This window comes from Lissotriton helveticus, chromosome 2_1 (assembly GCF_964261635.1).
Source record: "Lissotriton helveticus chromosome 2_1, aLisHel1.1, whole genome shotgun sequence".
In the NCBI taxonomy this organism is placed as follows: domain Eukaryota; kingdom Metazoa; phylum Chordata; class Amphibia; order Caudata; family Salamandridae; genus Lissotriton; species Lissotriton helveticus.
Window position 1 is genome coordinate 910,228,633 of NC_136059.1, and position 20,737 is coordinate 910,249,369.

The window sequence follows — 20,737 nt, forward strand, 5'->3', positions numbered from 1 at the left end:
CTCTACGGACTACATACTACTCAGAGTCCTGAACTTCCACCTGGACAACGCAGTGATCCCAACACCACTGCCCTTGTGGAGAACCTCACCAACATAAGACTGAAGCAACTAGTCTCCACCGCACAGCAGGACACACACTCAACCCCATCTTCACCGGAGGAAACACCATTCGCTTCAGCCACACCACAGAACTGCTCTGGACTGACCACCACTGCATCCATTTCTTCTTTACGAAACCTACCGCACACAAACACATGCGCCACACCCCACGCAGAAGCCTCAACAAAGTACTGAAGAATACCTCACCTCTGCCCTCACCTGCTCTCCACCCCCAACAGCGACAGATGCCAACAGAGCAGCAAGAAACCTCCACCAATGGATCTCCAACTGCACCAATTCTCTTGCCTCCCTCCAGAACACCACCAGACGACACAACAAGAAAGCCAATTGGTTCACCATGGATCTCCGAGAATCCAAGCGCTGCTGCCGACGACTGGAGAAGACGTGGAGAAACAGCAAAACCCCGGAAGCATGATCCGCCTACAATACAGCCTTCACAGCACACCACCAACTCATCAAATCATCAAAGAAAAACTTAATCCAAGACAAAATCCTCTCCAAGGCCCACAACTCCAAGGAACTCTTCACTATCATACAGAACTTCATCAAACCCAACAGTGAAACAACCGAAGTTCCTCCCTTCCAAGACCTCTGCAACAAACTCACCTCCGTCTTTCACCTCAAGATCAAGAAGCTCTATGACAACTTCAATGACCAAGACCATGCACCACCTCAACTCCCACCTCCAATGAAACCACCCACCAGACCCTTCTCACCTGGATCCCCTCACCACAGAAGACACCATAAAGACAATGAAGAGTATCTACTTCGGAGTACCCTCGGACTCCTATCGCCGCACATCTTCCTTATTGCCACCCCTGCCATTGCACCCGAGCTATGCCGAACTATCAACTGCTCCCTCGACACAGCCACATTCCCCGACAACTGGAAGCACGCCAAAGTCAACCCCCTTCTAAAGAAACCCTCTGCAGACCCGAGGGACCTCAAGAACTTCAGGCCCATCTCACTGCTTCCTTGTGCTGCCAAAGTCATCGAAAAGGCCGTCAACACCCAGCTAACATAAAAACTAACAGCATCCTAGACACTCTCAATCTGGATTTCTCAGCATGGTATCCGGCTCATCTTCTCTCTCACCAAGGAACCCGACATCACTAGGCACAAATTCCAAGAAGGGATAAAAGCCTTCATGACCTAGATGAGCAAATCCTCATCCTCTTCTCCACCCCTCTGCATGGGATGACACCTAGTGGTCCCAGCGCTCAGAAACATACCCACTCCAATGAACCATGCACCCAACCTCAGAATCATATTCAACTCTTCACTCACCATGAATCACCAGATCAACGCTGTATTCTCTGCATGCTTCAACACCCTCCGCATACTTCGCAAGACAGTCAAGTGGGTCCCCCCCGACTCCAGGAAAACCGTCACCCACACACTCATCACCAGAAGACTGGACTACAGCACCCTCCTCTATGCTGGAATCCGCAAAAAACTGCTCCGCAAACTTGAGATGTCCAGAACATCGCAGCCAGAATCATCATCGATATCCCACAACACAACCACATCACCCAACATCTCCGCGACCTCCACTGGCTCCCCGTAGAAAGAAGAATAACCTTCAAGCTGCACTCACACACCTACAAAAACCTCCACAACACCGGACCCCAATACCTCAATGACAAAATCTCCTTCCATGCCCCCAAGAGAAACCTCCGCTCAGCCGACCTCGCCACCGCCCACGTTTCTACAGGACCAGAGCAGGTGGAAGATCCTTCTCCTACCTTGCTGCCAAGAACTCCCATTCCACCTCCGATGAAGTCCGACACTGCACCAATTCAGAAAGGACCTCAAGACCTGGCCCTTCGAATGACCCCACAAAGCTGCACACAACCTTATCCACCCTTCCCCCCACCAGCACCTCGAGATCCTCACGGGTGAGTAACGCGCTTCACAAACACTGATTGATTGATTGTACAAACAATTCAAGGATGATTGATGAGCTCCTGCTGTTCCTAAAAGATTTATTACCAACCACTTTCAAACTATTATTCCTTGTGGGGAGGTTACCCATGATCTATGTAATTGATCTACAGATCTAGAGTATATTCTTGGAAAAGCATTTCAAACAGTGTGGGTAAGGAACCCCAAGTCTCTGAAGTTGCATAATAAAGTGAAATTCTGTAAGTGAAAAAATTCTAGTATTTAAAAAAAGGAGCCATGGACTCGAGTCCCTTCACTCACTGAAAGAATATAGGGCCTACAAAGTATGTTTTTCAACAGCATTTGTCATTAACCAGGTTAAGAGAATTGTTTGTAATGCTTAACCTGTGATATTAACTGACCCTGACTTTAGCAAATGCCCTTGAGAGGAGCCTAACAATAGCCTATTATTAACCTCTAGGTCTGTGATATGAAGTGATTAATACATTTAAGTAATTCACCTGCTATGCTAAGAGGGCATAAGGCCTTGGTTTTTATGGGAACTGAGCTGGCTGAGCCGCCACAAAGCCAATATAATCTTACCCGTATTAGTTAAACTGTTACTTGTGGGAAAGGCCTTGCTCACCCTTTTTAGTATGACACAAGCAGCAAGGCTTTTCTCAGAGAGGAATGGATGCGCTGCATGTATAATAACACCAAACAATATTACAACTGTTAAGAAAGAAAGAACATAAATTTACCAAACCAAGCGGCATATTTACAAGGAGTTAACACCACCAGAACGTCCTCTTTGTGACGTTCTGGTGGCATTAAGTCCTTTGCTGTATTTACAAGGCGGCGTTAAGCCACTTATTGTGGCTTAACGTCGCCTTGTAAATAATGCCCCTATTCACGCAGCACTTAGCGTGAAAGGGGCGGGCAATTGGTGTTGCTGTGGGCGTTCCGCCGCAACACCCATTGCATTTTGATGCTGCCCCAATGCCGCCCCTTCCTGCACATAAACAATTGCCCATGTAACACAGACATTCTAGCAAAATGGCGCTAGGGTGCCTGCGCTGGTACTAGGCAGCTTTTTAGCGCCAGCATTAGGGGAAATGCAAGAGTGCTTAGTATTTTTGTAAATACTGCACATCTCTGCATTTTAAAATTGTCGGAGCGTGTTGTTACCAATTTTGGAGGAACACCATGCTCCACCAGTATACTGTAAATATGCCCCTCTTTTGTAGGCAAGAAGCAAATGGAATTAATACAAATGAGATGTGTCAGGAGATATTTTAAAAATAGATACAGTTCCATACGAAACCGTTGAAATTATAAAATCCATTTTGCACTAAGGGCAGGGTACATCAGGACTGTCTCACAATGGAGCACAGTTGGAGTGGAGTTTTTGGCACCGGTCAACGGTTATGGATAACCGGGACTCAAGGACCCTTCAAGGTTCACCATCAGTGCAGGGGCGTAGCTAGAGCTTGTGGCGCCCGGGGCTATCCCTCAGATTGCCGCCCCTGGGGAAGGGGCTAGGGAAAAAGGACCGAGAGACACGTAGTATCGGCGCTAATAGTTACCTCGATCATGCAAGTTACATGCACATACATGACACGGTCCAAGGCTACACATTTAAATACACCGGTGAACGGCAGTACAAAGGACAACACACAGACTGCCACCATACTAACACTTACGTTTGTGACATTTAATTGCAGCTCTCTCCAGCACCTGCACCGCCGCATATGCAGTGCAATTCTTAAATCAAATATTGTAGCGTGAAGAACAAACTGACAACTTAACGTTCACTATAAGACAACACATCTCTGCTAACATGGATTTGTATGACTTGGATGCATTTCTCAGAATATGTATCTACAAATAGCAAAATGGTCTTACGTCATCCTGAACATTTCTTTGTAAATATGTATGATTATTATTTGGAATCATTTCTCACATATTTTTGTAAAAAAATAACTGTAGAGTACTTTAACGTCTTCTACGTGTGGTATAGAATTTCAAATAAAGAAATAGAAACGTAGAAATTACCAGCATTCGGCAGGGTTCTATACTTTATGGAATGTTCTCCGACACCCCACTGTACAACCGGCGGCCATGTCTACGTTACTGCAGTTGCAGGGCAATGCCTGCAATGTTCAACAGCAGGCCGGACATAAAGGAAGCATAGCTGCCAAGGTTTCAGATTGCTAAGTGCGACACTTTTTTCGCAAGGAAAATAAAGCAATAAAAACAACAGAAACATAAATATCAGAAATTACACCCATTTGAGCAAAGAGAACTGTAAGAAAATCTCAAAAGAGCAGCCAGGTACTGGAAATGGAAGGGTACACACTCTGCAGACTGTAATTTATCTCAAAAAGACACATTGAGCAATTGGATAAAAATGAATTTGCTCATAACAGCAGGGTGTGCGGCTCCGCCCGTTATTTATTAACAACCTGAGGCTGAAGCTACGTTGCATTGCAAGTCTAAGCAATTAACATTGAGACACAATTAAGCATGGGGGTGCATGCAAGCCTCAGGAGAAAAGATGGATTAAAGCACACATAGCCTAGGGGTCACAACTCGGCTGTAGGCAGTTTTATTTCAAATATATATACTTTTTGAGAGAGTGAGCCTTAAAAAGCCTGCGCTATCTAAGAGTACTTGCACTAGTGCGTGTTGTGCAGCAGGCTGTAAAAGTGGTCTAAAAATACATATGGTAGTCTAAAAAATACATATGGCACTGTACAGAAATGTTTGCTTTAAAACATACCGTCACTCGTACTGACTCCTGAACATGATCATAAAAATGTGGTCATTTCTTATACAGGGCACTTGCAGGTTCATGCCTGGTGAAGTTAAAATCGTAATTTATTTGATGCTAAGAATGATTGATCACAATGGTCCATTTGCTCGAGTGACTCCCGTGAAGTTTCATTGAATGAGCGAAGTTTCATTGAATGAGCACTCTTTCATGGTCATTTGATGTCTGTCCTTTCAATACCTACGCGAGGAAACAGGAATACGATTTTTACCTTCTATATATGTCATGCTAAATGTTAACATCATTTCAAGCATTAGTTTGGAAGTGAATAAAACGAGAAAGATACATTTTACTTGTATTTAAATATTTTGCTGACATATATTGCTCCGCATTACCCCAAACATTCCTATACTGCCTGCTGGCCTCGCAGAAATAAAAATGGCAAGCTAAGTGAATTACGAATACAACACCCAGAATACAACAGAATGTGATAGGTAAATCCAGGGCCCGAGTTCAACACGAGATAGAAGATGATCCCCGGTTCAAAGTCAAAGGAATGAACAGAAACTGCCTTGATGACTCAAAACAATGCCTACCGCCCACACACAAACGAACACGCCAAATTAACGAGTCCCACACTCAATCCAAAGACAGGTGGCATACATTTAATCAAAGATAACTCATAAGAAAAACAAATACCTCTGAAACCCACGGACAAACCGCAACTATGAACGCTCAGGAAGAAGTTCCTAGCTGCAATCACGAAAACATGAACTGGAGTGGAGTCACTCTTGTCTGAGTATTTGTTAAGGAGTGTAGCAAGAGGAGTTCAGAGGCGGAAAGCAAAATCGGAGCACGGTAAAATTACTCGTACATATTACCAATGGCAGTTTCTAAGCTCAGTGCATTATTCTACCGCGTCTGACATAAAAGGCGCCTATGGTGGTGTGTTATACCGGATAATGAGAATACTATTATTTTTTAATCGGAGGTGTGTCATGCAAATAAAATAATGGTTTTAACGAACGAACACGTATCTGGCATTAAAAAAGCAGGGCACATACCTGGGGCGAGGAAATGGTTCCATGTCACCAGCTACTGATTCACGAGGTCACAGTGAAATCTAATTTGGAACAAAGCAAGGGATTTATTTTGGAGGTAAAGTTGTATGTGCGCGGGAGGTTGACATTCCACAGGAGAAGACTGTCTGACTTCATGGTGACCGGCCGGTCGTGATTCGCGCGCGCTCCACACCACCATGCGTGCAACGTCAACGTGCGTGCGCTGCAGGCAGCAATTGCAAGCAGCAAGCAGGTGAGTTTGCTTGCACTTCAAACTGTGCCATGGGTGCGGCACTGGTGGCCCGTTGCGGTGGCCTTTATAATTTATTTTGGGGCTGGGGACACTGACTGGCAAAGTGTCAGACAGCTCCTAATAAATCATAATGGCCGCTGAAACGGGCCACAAGTGCCGCACTTGCCGCCTCCAAAACAGTGCCGCCTGGGGCGGTCCGCCCCCCCCCCCGCACCCCCCTAGCTACGCGGGTGCATCAGTGGAGCACTTTCTGACAAGAGTTGGTGTTTCACTGCAGTACAAATGTTTAACTTTGAAATTTGATTGAGTTCAAAACTTTTTAGCAAGCCTGGGATGGAAGCACTTGCTGAACTGGTCTCCACAAGACTGGGGGCCTCTTTTTCACAGTTCCTAAGTACTCTCTTGCTTTGAAGACAAAAGCTCAGAGGGAAAGTAACCCAGCAGGATGTTTTTTTTTTCAAGTAAGCTTGACAACTATTCCTACAAGTCCAAACTTTTACTCAAAGGTCTTTAACTTAATTCTGGGTGTTCCAAATATCTTCATACTTTCAGGAAGAGCATCCTGGATGCCAGGCCACAGATCCAAGTGTGGGAAGGGTCGCCATTACTTTATATAGGAACTTTAGGAAAATGTCTTGTTACGACTGGTCCCTGGAATTCCGGAGGATCAGCTATAATTTCCTAGGTCTCCAAAATGTTTGTTTTTGTTTACTCATCAGACAGTAAAGAGATGTTTTACATGAGCTGGCCACAGACATGTCTCACGTGCAACTGGTCTCCTGTTTCTCTTTCAGGCAGATGCAGCTATTCTATTTCTGTAATGGTGTGCAATCCCCATTACCAGGAGAAAAGCTCAAGAAGCCACCAGCCTTCCTGACTGGCCCTGGATGCATGTGCCCTGATGGGTTCACTAACCTTAAGTGCCTCCAGACATGGAGAAATGTTCTGGTTCTATAGATACAAGTCTAGAGCTGGGTACAGCTATTCCCATTACTCAGGATGGCAGAAATACAAAAACACTATACAGTCTTCTGATCTTCATCTGTACCTGGCCGAGAATGGGGCATGCAGGGGTTTTTAAAAGCACAATCTGTCTGAGATTTGCATGATTAAATGAAGCAATCTATATTTAATGCACTTTCTATGACCATTTGTTAACAGCATGAAGTGATTCATGTTTCAGAGACATGTTGTATCTGCCCCAGAGTCCATAGCCTTGCATAAAAAGCACATTGCAGCTGCCAACTTTCCTCCTGCTCATTTCCAACTTTCTGAAAACTCCTTGCAAGATCGGCATAGTTCCTTCCAATAAGAGTTAAAGAAAGTCTTCAGCCTTTCAGGTCAAATCTGCTTCACTCCATCCCATGAGGTGAGCCACCCGGCTAGTCTGAAGATAGACCTTCTATACAGGAAAGTTTACCTTCACTGGCTAATGAGACCTGTGTCTGTGGAGGCATGTTTCCCTCCATTCTCACACCCTTTTTTAGATTGTCCTTTGAAACCATGTAGATTACCAAATGTTCCCCAAAGAAACTATAAGATATAGTGTAATTAATAAACCTCTAATTGGTCTACAAAGTTTGTTGTACTTAGTTAGCCCTGCGCTACAAATTTGAATTGCTTAGCATTTTCCTGAGAGAAATTAGCAATGTACTCTTTTTTTATAATACCCTTTTCAAACGCAGCCCTCTAAAGCCTGCTAGAAAAATTAAGATTCTAAAGCACGTTATGTTTTTAGGTTCAAGTGGGGAAAATATATTTTCTCTCTTACATCCTATATTAGAACTTTGTGCAGCTGCACAAAACATTTGTACACTGTTACAGCTGACTTACAAAAGTGTCAGTATAGATGATTTTAAGCAAGCAACAATAGTATTTAGTTTCAGTGCAGAGGGCAGGGAGATGGAGTTGATCATCAAACTCAGACCACATCTACCAAGGGCAAAACAAATTGGGGGAACACATCAAAAACATTGACATCCAATGATATCTATTCATTGATTGATAAAATTCACAAATATTCTGGTTAAGAAAGCATAAGGAATGGTTTCTTCAAAGTAAGATATGCACAGCGTGTAAGAGTAGAGAGACATTTTGAATATTTTTTTATTCGCAATGGTACATATGTTATGTGCAGCAAATAATGTTGTTAGGAAATACAAAGTGTTGTAAGCATCATTTATAAATGAAAGGTCTGCCCTGGGAAATTTTTAGGAACTTTGAAAAGTAATGACACAAATCATCATTGGCAGAATATATGAATTTGTACTTTGGTTACTTCATTTAAATAATAAAAATGGAATGTCAGATGGTAATGTTTACTAGAGCTACATAGGCTAATTGTTGTTAATTGGCAACATAATTGATTACATTGGCTATTTTATTCACTTAATAGATTATGCACCCTAAGTATGATTGGAATTACACATCCTAATCCCATTATTATACCCTGTATTTCCCCCTCCTGAATTACTGATGCCAGGGTTCCCTCTAATACCGTTTTTGTACTTTCTATGGCGATTCTCACATTTTCCCTCTGTATTTTACCACGAGTCTTTGTCTGCTTTCAGCAGGTAAAATCTCTAGGTAAAATATCCCAGAAATGCAGTGTTTTTGCTAAAGTTATCATTTCTGTGGGGCCGGTAATTCAGCCATTTGTTAATGAAGGCCTTAATGAAATGTACACAAAGTGGTACTGTTATGTTACAAAACATACATCAAGCAATCAATCAATCAGGGGCTGATAAAGTGCAGCTGCTCACCCATGAGGGTCTCAAGGTGCTGGGGGGGCAGGCGGGAGGGTCTGTTGAGTGCTGGGGGTCAACTGAAGAGCCAGGTCTTAAGGTCCTTCCTGAACTGGAGCAGTGTAGGGACTTGCTTAAGGGTGAGGTCATTCCAGGCATTGGCTGTGAGGTAGGAGAAGGACTTTCCTACCCGCTCAGGTCTTGTAGATGCGTGGGATGGTGGCCAGAGAGAGGTCAGCTGACCGCAGGTGTCTCTTGGGTGCGTGGAAAGAAAGGTGGTTGTTCAGGTATGCTGGTACGATGTTGTGGAGGGATTTGTAAGTGTGAGTGAGGAGCTTCAAGGTTATTCTTCTTTCGATGGGGAGCCAGTGGAGATCACAGAAGTGTTGGAAGTATACATGTATAGTTGTATACAAGTATACATGAAGTTGACAGGGATACATGCGTCTTTATATTTTGAATGTTAATATTTGATACCGAAAACTGCAACTTCATAAAATTGGTAAATGACAAAATCCAAAGTGCAGAAGCCATACTCCGAGTTGTCCTAGGGGTGGCACTGTTACATTACTTTTCAACTGAAGTTGGTTGCCAGTACAAAATGATTCAGAAATGGTTACACGTAACAAGAACGAAGAAATCGAAGATTGATATATATATAACAATATTGAAATCACCAGTTTCTGATCCTTCAAAACCATGATTTGTCACAGTGTGCATTTTAAACAGGATTATCTTGAAGACGGAAATAATGTCTAAATGACCAATTTTAAACGTAAATCTGTTTTGTAATATTAAATCGATTGGTACGCTTTATTTAATGCAGTCATTACGCTAGTGTCCGGTTTTTTTTGTCATGAAAGGAGAAATCTGATGACATCAATAAAATTGGTCTAAAAAGAATAAAAAGAATATCAAATTAAAATTAAAAAAAAGTAAAATAGTGACGTTGGAAAAACATGGTGAAAAAATAAATAACACGACTTGTGAAGAACGTATATTTTTAAGAGCCCTTCAATTATATATTTCTCAGAGATTAAATACGGCCGAAAAACCCATTCCATCTCCAGAATGAACAATGACTGCTTGCAAGACTCCAACCTCCTTGTTTCTTAACCTACTTCAAACAACCACCCTCCCTCTGCCATCTTTCAACAACTTAAAGTCAGCATACACTACATCAACATTATGTAAAGCACACGGCCTCATGGTACCAATGTCATCTGTTTGATGAGGATACGATCAGCTTTCAAGATGTTTGGAGCTAATGTACAACACTTTAATTTTGCAGTCGCAAAGACTGAGATTCACAAAATCGCACGTTTGCGACAGTAAAAACGAAGGAGGTAATGTATTAAAGGTATATTGCAAAGTCAGAAAAATCTTTCCGTCTCGCAATATGCACTTTACTACTCTCTAAAATTATGAAGGAAGGAAAGGCGCCCCTCTCGTCTTTCCAAATACCATGTATTAAGGGCTTGCGACTGCAGTCGCAAACCATTGTTTTCAACCATGGATTGGTTACCAGAAAGGGTACTGAGTAACAAAATGGAAGCTGTAACTGTGGGACGATTTCAGCTGTGTGAATTTGGAAGTCGGATTTGGTCCTGTAAAGCAGACAGTGGTCCAAGAGTCAACTGCATGCTCTCCTCAATGTCAATCTCAGAGTGCCTATCATGTCTGACCCTGGAGACAGCTTTAGCTTTGGTTTTTCCAGAAATTGTCGACCAAATATGTGTAGGTGCATTTGGCCAATGGGCTTCATCTGTTAAATTCTCATTCACGTTTTGCTCAAACTCACCACAGCAAACAGTGTGTGGAAGTGTGGCAGTCCATTTCCCTCATTGGCCACACTTTGCATGATTGTGCAAAGCATATGCACATTGTTCACAACTGACATATAAAAAGGTTCTTTCTCTTAAGTAATAAATCTGGTTTAAAGTGTGTTTTATTTTATTTAGTTTTTATAATGAACTTTTAAGATTAGCTGGTATTTTGCGTCTAATTCAGGTGTCCAGTTAGATGGTTACCGTTATTATATAATGTTTAATTACAATTCTAATATTTTAGTTTTTGCAACTTTAATGCTTGGTTAGGTCCTGTTTTAAAAAAAATGTTGTTTCCTTTACAAATAACAATAAAATGCATGGCCCTTGTTATTTAAACAAACAACTCTAAAATAGTGACAAATCGCAACATCAGTAAATTATATTTGCCTTTTTGTTGCAAACATATGTTTAGGTGGCTTCTCTTCTTATTTTAGTGACATATGCTTGCAATAAAAAATTAAAAAGTAAACCATTGTACCCACTTACTATGGTCAGGCCTATTGGCTTTGCCAGTGCTTTTTTTAAATTCCCTATCCGAGAGGCTGGACTAGCAAAAACAGAAGACATTCTGCGAATATGACTGCAGGGATTGAGGGCTACTATTCAATGCTGGATGGTGAGGGCTACTGTCCCTTGCAGGCCTTCATCCCTGGTTTTGCAGCTTGTTCAGTGGCCTTCACAGTCAGAATCTTGCCTCACTAATAATATTGGGACACGGTTCTGCAATCCTTACTGAATGATCCCTTTTCACACTTACAGAGGTTTACATCGCAAAACAAATGTTGTATAGCAAAACATAGATTGCTTTGCATGGTTAGTACGGGCTCCACATTAAGTCTACTGCTGAAAAGTGAAAAGTGTTTAACGTAGATTTGTATTGACTGTGTTATAATTCCTTTTGGGATCCTGGTAACATTTTCTACTTTAACATCAAATCCTCAGTTGGGAAAAGAGCTTTCACAGTGGAAATTTTATCTTCCAACCAAGTTTGAGATTGTTTTGTAACTTTTATTACCATCTCCAAATATGTTTCGTTTTCCTTTTTTTATGTCCTTTTCACTTTCTTCCCGCTTCTTGTTTCGTTCTTTAATTGCCTTTGCCCCTTTTCTCTTTTTGTGTTAAACTCTTGCTTCTGCCTTAGTCTTTTATCAATGTGCCTCCCGTTCGCTCTTTTTTTCTCTCTTTTTTCTCTTTTCTTCTTTATGCCCATTATCTGCTCTTTTCTCTGCTTCGTTTTTCTTCTAATTTCTTTTCACCATTTGCTTTCCTTTTTTTCTTTCCCTCTCCCCATTTCTTATTGACCTTTCACATTGTTCTTCCTTTATGCTCTTTCTTTTTTGCTTAATTTTCCCTTCCTTTCATTTCTCTCTTCGTATGTGGATGTTTCTGCTTTCCATCTCCTTTTCTTTTCATCTATCACTGCTCACTTCCTTTTCTTCTTTTGATCTTTCCATTTCTATCTCATCTTTCTTTCACCTTTATTGCCTTCTTTCCTCCTCCTTTGTATCTTACGTTCATTCTTTTAGTCTGTCCTTGTTTAGTTTCATCTGAGTTTCTATCTGTCTTTCTTTCCATTTTCTCTTTTTCTCTTTCTTTCTGGGAGGCAATCTACGCGTTTTCAACTTCAACACCTAGACTTGGATATCGTCATTTCATTGGCTTAGGATTCGTTCTGTGTTTTGATGGGGGCGTCCAAATAGCTGTGTGTTTGCCTGTTCTACTAGCTATGCCTTAAAGACCACCCTCCCAATTTTAAGTTTGTGGTAGCCAACGCCAGAACCTTTCTTTCCCCTTTAGCTTTAGTGCACCTTCTCCACATCTTAATGTTGTTTGGGGAAACCATGGTTCATTATGTTTGGTTCAATAATGGTATTACAAATGGGAGTAGATATTTTGTGAGAATTGATTTTAAATGCAGCCCTGACAAGTGATTATGCATCACGCGTTAGTCTACCGCATTTAAAGGCAAGTCCCGCATCCCCGCATTAAATATAATTATCACGCATTATAGCGATTCCTCGATGTCAAGCTGAAGCGCTGCAGTATATGAATTTGCAGCAGTGTCTGAGCAAAACCTGGCAGCGCCGGTTCGAGCTGCGCTACATGCATTTTACCAGATCCCAGCATTCTGATCCATGTGACCTAACGTCACAAGATTGACAGAAAAGGTGTGCCCAATGGCTGTACAGCCGAGGCAGGACAAATGCAGGCGGGCGGCAGGAGGCGCAAGCTCAGAAGACAAATCCCGCCGCTGTAGTACCTGAGGCATCGCTAGTGTTCTATGTAGCGCTGAGGTGCCAATAATGTATGCAGCCTCCTCAGCCGATCACGCCACACAAAAGAATTCCTGCAGCTGAACCTCAAGAATTCTGCGCGAGTCCTGACCAGACCGCAGCCGCTGTGAGTGTGAGGAGTAGTGTCAAGGTAATTAACTTCATCTAACTTCCCTCACCCCGCCCACCATCCTTAGCTCTCTCGTAACAATCCTCACCATTAGAAAGAACAAGCATTAGAAATGCAATAGGTCTCGCATTAGGAGGGTTTACGTTACCAAATCTGCCCCTGAAACACTACACAAATAACTACCTGGGAGCCTCGGTTTATTACATTTGAGTGGGCTTGCTCTTGGCTCAAATGCCAGAGGCGGCCTTTTCCGCATGAGACTGATTTGATGGAAACAGAGATGAGCCCAGTTATATTGACGGCGTTAGCTCCATAGCAGGCACACTATACAGTAGCTGCTATTTTCATATGTACACCAATTCCACAGCAGAGGCAAGGTGTAAACATTTGGTGAATTTGTTAGAGAAATCCGACCCAAAGGCAAGAATGAAAACAAGCCCTCAGCTGTAACGGAAGGCAAGGTTGTTTGTGGAACCGCCTCGCACTGAAAAGAAAAAGAAAGTGCACCCTTGTGAAAACGTGCGCCGGAAGAGCCTTGACAGCACAGTGTGCCACACTGGAAGTGTCTTGCGACAAATGAAAATAATGGAAAACAAGCTTGAGAGAGAAAGAGCAGCGCAGGATGGGAGAGAAGAAAATGGACGAGAGAGAGCAACACGGGAGGGGAGAGAGGCATGTAAGAGGTCTGGGAGGGAGCGTAAGTGGGTGTATCAAGACAGGAAGCAAACAAAAAGGTGACAAGAAAGAGGGAAGAGGAAGGAGGAAGGGGGTGGGAAGGGCGGGGAGGCCGAAAACGAGAGAATTGGCATTGCTGTGGGGAGGGGGGAGGAGAAGTGCGACACGGCCTGTCGAAATTATAGCCTTTGATGCAGAGGTGCACAGGCCTATTAATTAAGTCAACTGGTAAAGAAAGTCCCATGTGAAGCTGTGTCTGTTCCACCCCTCTCAAATTTTGGATTATTCCCAACAGCTTGGAGTGCAGGCTGGGGGAGGCGGACCAGGCACAGCTGGACACCTGAGTGCGTGCATCGACCCTTCTAACTGTCAAAACGGGGAGACGACCCTAAGTAGTGATCGAATCTGCACATGCAGGAGAAGGGTAATGGAAGCAGGCTCGCACAGAAACTAAGATGAAGGTGGAAATGCCACGTTGAAACCAAAACGGACTTCGTGAAATTGTAGCTTATATAATGGAAATGCTATGTTTAAATTAAATATTAAAAGGAAAGAAAACAAGACGGAGGGCATTGCTGTGGGGAGGGGGGAGGAGAAATGCGACACGGCCGCAGCAGGGGTCGGAGCGGGGAGAGCGGCGATGAGGGAGAGACACGGCCTGGGGCCGTGAATAGTGGGAAGCTGCCGGGGCCTTTGAAATGAAGCTAAACTTCACTTCAAAGGTGTGGGAGGAGTGCTGCTGGGGAACAGATGGCGATTTGATGATGTGCACGCGCATTTTAGGTCAATGCGCTTGCGCATTGACCTAAAAGCGCACGGGCACAGCATCAAATCGCCAGTAAATCGCCAGTCTAGGTAAACCTTGTTTAAGCCCCTATAGTCTCGCTCAATGCGCATGCGCATTGAGAGGCGAGACCTAAAAATAAAGTAGCTTCAGTTTTCAGCCACCGATCTGAGATTAACACTGTCTTTCAAGCCGAGATGATTTACTTCACAGTACTTCGTTTATTCTCTTAATTGTTTACATTCTAAGCATTTGATAGCAATCGTTGACTTCAGCTCTATTATGATTGTGGATGAAATGTTACCTGTACCGTTATCAAGCAGGCTGAACAGTCTTCCTGAAAAATTTCATCATGTTTCGCTTTGTTTCTTAACATTTATTTTCTTTGCCGACTTCCTCTTTGTATTTTACAATTACGTAATTATTGCATTTTGTTTATTTGAAATGGGCAGATATGGATTTTATTTTTTCCTCAGTAAAACGGAACACACACAGAAAGCGTGCTACCTGGATCGTATTAAAGTGCTATAAAGTCTGCATGCTGATTTGAAATCCATTATTTGAAAAAAATATCCTAAATGGAGTTGCCATTATGTTGAAAATAATGCTCTACAAGAGAAGGCATCCTTCTTACATTTTACTAGAATGTTTCTAGCAGATGAAATATACTGTATATTTATTGTTTGAAATGAAGTTATGTTTACTGAGATACAGATTGGAAATGGCAGAGTGCAGACCAGTGAAGAGACTCCTGAATACCAATTGAAATTGTTATATTATGAGCGATGTCATGCTTTTCTACCCCATCAGGGATATGTAAACGAGTGGATGCTGTTCGTGCAGGTTTAAATGCAGTGTGTGTGTGTCTGTAAGGGTGTGTGTTTTCGTCCTTACTTCTGGATTTACTATTTAGTCCATGTAGTGTCTTTATATAGAGGTAGCACAGCTGACGGAAGAGTCAAAGCATTCCGAGTGGAAAGTTAAGCGAGGAGGAAAAAATATGTGGCACGTGGCATTTTCAGCAGTGTGTCTTCTGATGGAGGAGCACTGTGCAATGAGACTCCAAACAGGTGTTTAAATTATCACTACTTTTCCCACCATGGTAGATTATATACAACTGAGTCTTCTGTAGCAAAAATATTTTTTATCATCTTCAGTAAACACTCAATCAAATTCAAACCCTAACCACGCATACACTGTAAATCCTTACACTACGCCTTGCCCACGGTCTAATATGTACAGTGTCACCAACACTTTATTTGTTTTAACCCTGGACATCATCCTATAACGTACCTTAACTCGTTAACCGCCGCCGTTTTTTTGCTGCAGTGCGGCCGTTTTAAAAAACGGGTGGGGCTTCGTCGGCCGTTGAACGTGCACAGCACCAGCCAGGTAGTGCTCCGAACGTTCAACGGCCGACGGCAGCACTTAACGGGTTAATAGTACTACTCCCCACCCCTTGTAGATCTGTGACTGACTGCTACTTACTGCTCTGCCTGTTTTGCTGATTTTCCTGCAAGGTGCCTGCTCCACTGTGCAGGATCCTGGCCAATTTTGTTTTTGTTGTGGGCGGCACCACAGGGAAGTCAGGTGAGAGCACATCTTTAATATGGCTCTCCTGCTCCTAGCCCCCCTACCCCCAGATAGCATAATGGCTGTCTTTCACTGACGCTGCTAGCCGCCCTTATAATATGTTGTTCACATTCAAGGAGCTGAGAGGCCCCATGTACATACCGCTTACTGGCTACCATATTTCTTATATGAACAATTCCTATACTGCAGCGCTTCGGCTTGACACTGAGGAAGCGCTATAATGTGTGATAATTATATTTAATGTGGTGATGTGGAGATTTGCCTTACCCGTGATGTGTGGCACTATAGGGTGCTGTAAAAGGCAAACTTCACCCCGACTTGACCACCTTGGAATGTGACTTGATTTTGTTTGCGAGAAAGTGTCACTCATAGTTGTTGAAATGTCACTCATAATTACATTGAAATTATGAAAATGTCCCACATAGCAATCTGAAACCTTGGCAGCTATGTAAATGACACGTTCAGAGCACCTTTCCGATATGCAGCATATGTTTGTGAATACACAAAGATTCCTGGTCTGTGATTAGAATTTACAGGTAAGAGGGTAAAATCTTTGGCTGCATCTGTTGACAGAAACAACTCACCATTATCGTGTTGCTTGAGCCCATAAGGTCGTTTTTCCCTCTTATCTACATATTGTTTGCACAACAGATCTGTTGGGAGTGGTTAAGGCCGAGGACCCAAAAATGCACTGCGCTTGTTATGGAATGGATTTGATGTTGGGAAAGAGAAGAACTGTTTCTGAGTTCTCACCAAAGCCTTCCCTTTTCTGCTCTAGCATGCCACATCCTGGAATGCTGCAATGGATTGGCGCAGGATGTCATCAGCACCATAGGACAAGCATTTGAGCTGCGATTCAAGCAGTATTTACGCTGTCCTTCCAAGATGCCTGCGTTCCCCGACAGGTCAGTCATTTTCACCAAGTACCCATTCAGGTAACTCATAGATGCGGGTAAGTCAATGTTGTGGATTAGGATAGCGACAAATCTAGATGTATCGGCCTAATGAAGAAGTAGAACAGATTGGAGTAAGAGAAATAAGATAACAGTTGAATAAATAAATAAAATGTGTACATGAAGTTATATGATTATATACTGTAAGTCAAACCTAGACCAAGAAGAGCAACTCAGAGTTACCTTCAGCCAGGTAGTTCCAGAGTTTAGGGGCCAAGCACGAGAAGGCCTGATTCCGGGTCATGGATTAGATATAATCTTAAATGTTTTTAAATGATTGGGATCTGAAGCTTCTTCATGTCTTGATTTGAAAACTTGTTGTGAAACGTTTTCATTAGTGGATATAAATAATAATAATGATAAATGACAATTTGCATAGAACAAACTATAAGTGGACCTTTCGCCTAGGTCTTAATGTAACCAAACTCAGTAGTGTTAATTTTCTCATTTTTAGGTCTCGCCTTAGCGAAAGCGCGTTCTCGCTGTGAGAACTATAGCTGTCGGCTTAGCCGACAACGAGTGGAGACAAGAGCTGGCCACGCGCAGCATTTTGCAATAGGATTAGGTCTCGCGCGTGAGCTTCTGCATTAGAAAGCATGGCAGAAAGAATCGGATCGCGCCGCGCGCCTCGTGAACAGTTCACGCGACTGACTTTGGAATGCAGGGGGAGTCTGTAGAGGGGCGCGTGGCGCCGATAAACAGGCTGGCTTTGCCTCCCGCCTGCCCGCTGTCCGTGTCCTCGTTAATGCCCCCTGTCCGTGTCTTTGTTCCCGGACACCTCCCGCCTGCTGTCTGTGCCCTCGTTCCCGGCCTATGTCCGTGTCTTTGTTCCAGCCCCCCTCCCACCCGCTGTCTGTGCCCTCGTTCCCGGCCTCTGTCCGTGTCTTTGTTCCGGCCCCCCTCCCGCCCGCTGTCCGTGTCCTCGTTCCCGGCCGCTGTCCGTGGGCTCTTTAAAGTAAATCTGGCCTGAGGCTTTACACACTGTAGCATGCTGTATGTAAGTGATTACAACTCCATGTGACAACGGCAAAACTACATAGGATGCAATTGTATGTAAAGGCTGCCTGGCTTTGACCCAGTTATCGGACATTTTCGTCTTAATCTTTATCAAGGAGGTCTACCAAATGGAGTAGATTCTGTGGCTAAGAGCAATGTGTTCCCATCTGTGCGAATGTGCTTGACAGTATCCAGGATTCAGTGCACATATTGTTCGGATGCTTGTCATCAAGAATGTTACAAAGGAAACATATTAGCACTACATTTTTAAAGCAACATGTACATACTGTCGAGTTAGCTATGCGGGTACTATTTGAACCGAGCAGGTTAATATATAGACCATCTCTGTAATATTTGTAATGCCTTTAAAAAAAAATCAAGATCATTTATCATTCTTTATGTGAATGACTAAGACAAGTTGTTTAATTGAGTTGAACTATTGTTTAAATGTTTTTTATTAATTGTTTTTCATTGTATGTGCTCTCAATGGTCCCCTCACACCCCAGGGTCATGGTGCCCATGCAGACAGTGATGGTAAGAACAAAAATCTGTATTATGCGTGTGTGCAAATGTATTATACAGGATAAACGAACAAGTTCAAGTTCAAGTTCAGAATTTGTATAGCGCACTACTCACCCAGAGGGTCTCAAGGCGCTTGGGGAAGGGAGGTGTATTTATTTATCGAATATCCAGGTTTTTAGTTGCTTTCTGAAGGAGAGGTGGTTCTGTGTAAGGCGGAGGTGGGTGGGGAGAGAATTCCAGGTTTTGGCCGCTAAGTAGGAGAAGGATCTTCCCCCCATAGTGGATCTGTGGATGCGCGGAATAGCAGCGAGGGCTTGATTGGACGATCGTAGTTGTCGGGGGGGTGTAGAAGGATAGACGCGTGTTGAGGCATTAGGGTCCTAGGTCGTAGAGGGCTTTGTGTGCGTGGGTGAGGAGACGAAACGTTATTCTCTTGTTGACAGGGAGCCAATGGAGGTCTTTCAGGTGGCCGGAGATGTGAGCTTGCCGAGGAATGTCCAGGATGAGTCTGGCTGAGGCGTTTTGAATGCGTTGGAGTTTTTTCTGTAGTTTGGCTGTGGTTCCGGCGTAGAGGGTGTTTCCGTAATCCATTCGGCTTGTGACCAGTGCGTGGGTGACCGTCTTTCTAGTTTCGGTGGGGATCCAACGGAAGATTTCTTTGAGCATTCGTAGGATGTTGAAGCAAGATGATGAGACGGCGTTGACTTGTCTGGTAATCGAGAGGGAGGAGTCCAGGATGAAGCCCAGGTTACGTGCATGGTCCGTAGGTATGGGTGCGGTTCCGAGGGCCGGAGGCCACCATGAGTCGTCCCAGGCAGAGGGGGATGGCCCTAGGATGAGGACTTCTGTTTTGTCCGAGTTTAGTTTTAAACAACTGTTCTTCATCCATTCGGCTACTTCTTTCATTCCTTCGTGTAAGTTGGTTTTGGCGGTGTTTGGGTCTTTGGTGAGGGAGAGGATCAGCTGGGTGTCGTCTGCGTAGGATATGATGTTGAGGTTGTCCCACTTGTGGGACACCCCCGCGCCGCACGGCCACCAGCTGCTGCGTGTGCCCCTTTGCTGTGCCCTCTGCCTCGCTGCCTGCCTCGCTGCCGGCTGACCCTGCTGTCGTTTGTTTTGCTCTGTTTTGTTCTCCATTTGTGCTTGTTTTTTCGTAGTTTTTGCCCGTGTTAAGCGTTTTTTGTTTATCATTTGTGCTTGTTTTTTCGTAGTTTCTGCCCGTGTTAAGCGTTTTTTGATTATCATTTGTGCTTGTTTCTTTGTAGTTTCTGTCCGTTCTCCTCCTGTTTCCCGCCTTCCTCGCCGCCCCCCGCTTCCCGCCACCACCGCCGACCCCGCCCCTTTTTTCCTTCTGTTCCCTCCCCGCTCCCGCCTCCCAGCTGCTCCGCCCACCCGCGCACTTCGCCTTATATGGCGACCGTGCGAACGCGCAGCGTTGACGCGCAGCGGGCGTGCCGATTGTGCGCCGAAGGCACGCCAAAGGTAAGCCCGTCTGCGCCCGTCCGCGCCTGGACCGCGCCCAGGGCCAGGACCCCTGGCCCACGAGGACCCCGACCTCGACCGACCCGCCTGACGTACACCGCCGCCACCCTCATCGCACTCAACACCGGCCGACTCCCAGATTGCCACCAAGCCTCACCACGACGCACCCACGGACCTTTCAGCTGCCACGCCTGCAAATTCTCCTGCACCCGGACCTGCAGGAACCTGCACCCGCCAAGTCGAACACCAGCAGCACCCACCTCAACTGCATCCTGCTCAACACCCGCTCCGTCCACAGACACGCCATCGAACTCTGGAACCTCCTCGACACCACTGCCCCTGACGTCGCCTTCCTCACGGAGACCTGGATGAACGCCTCCTCAGCGCCCTACATCGCCATCGCTATCCCAGAAGGCTACAAGATCGTCCGGAGGGACCGCAACGCCAACCAGATGGGAGGAGGCATCGCCATCATCCACAGGAACACCATCCGGCTCACGACCAGCACCGACAACACCCTGACCACCGCCGAACACCTGCATTTCCAGATCCACACCGACCCGAACACCACCCTCAGAGGCACCCTGATCTACCGACCCCCGGGACCACGCACACAATTCAGCGAGGACATCGCCGACTTCGTCAGCCCGCACGCCCTCCCCTCC

At 44.4% G+C, this 20,737-nt stretch overlaps 1 protein-coding gene across 1 annotated transcript in view; it reads left to right on the forward strand.

Annotated features, from left to right (window-relative positions):
- Positions 1–20,737, forward strand: part of SHC3 (SHC adaptor protein 3) — a 430,233-nt gene that overhangs the window by 334,217 nt on the left and 75,279 nt on the right. Inside the window, exon 7 of the mRNA XM_078675642.1 lies at positions 16,898–17,024. Coding sequence (XP_078531768.1) covers positions 16,898–17,024 — 127 coding nt within the window. The remainder of the gene's footprint in view (positions 1–16,897; positions 17,025–20,737) is intronic.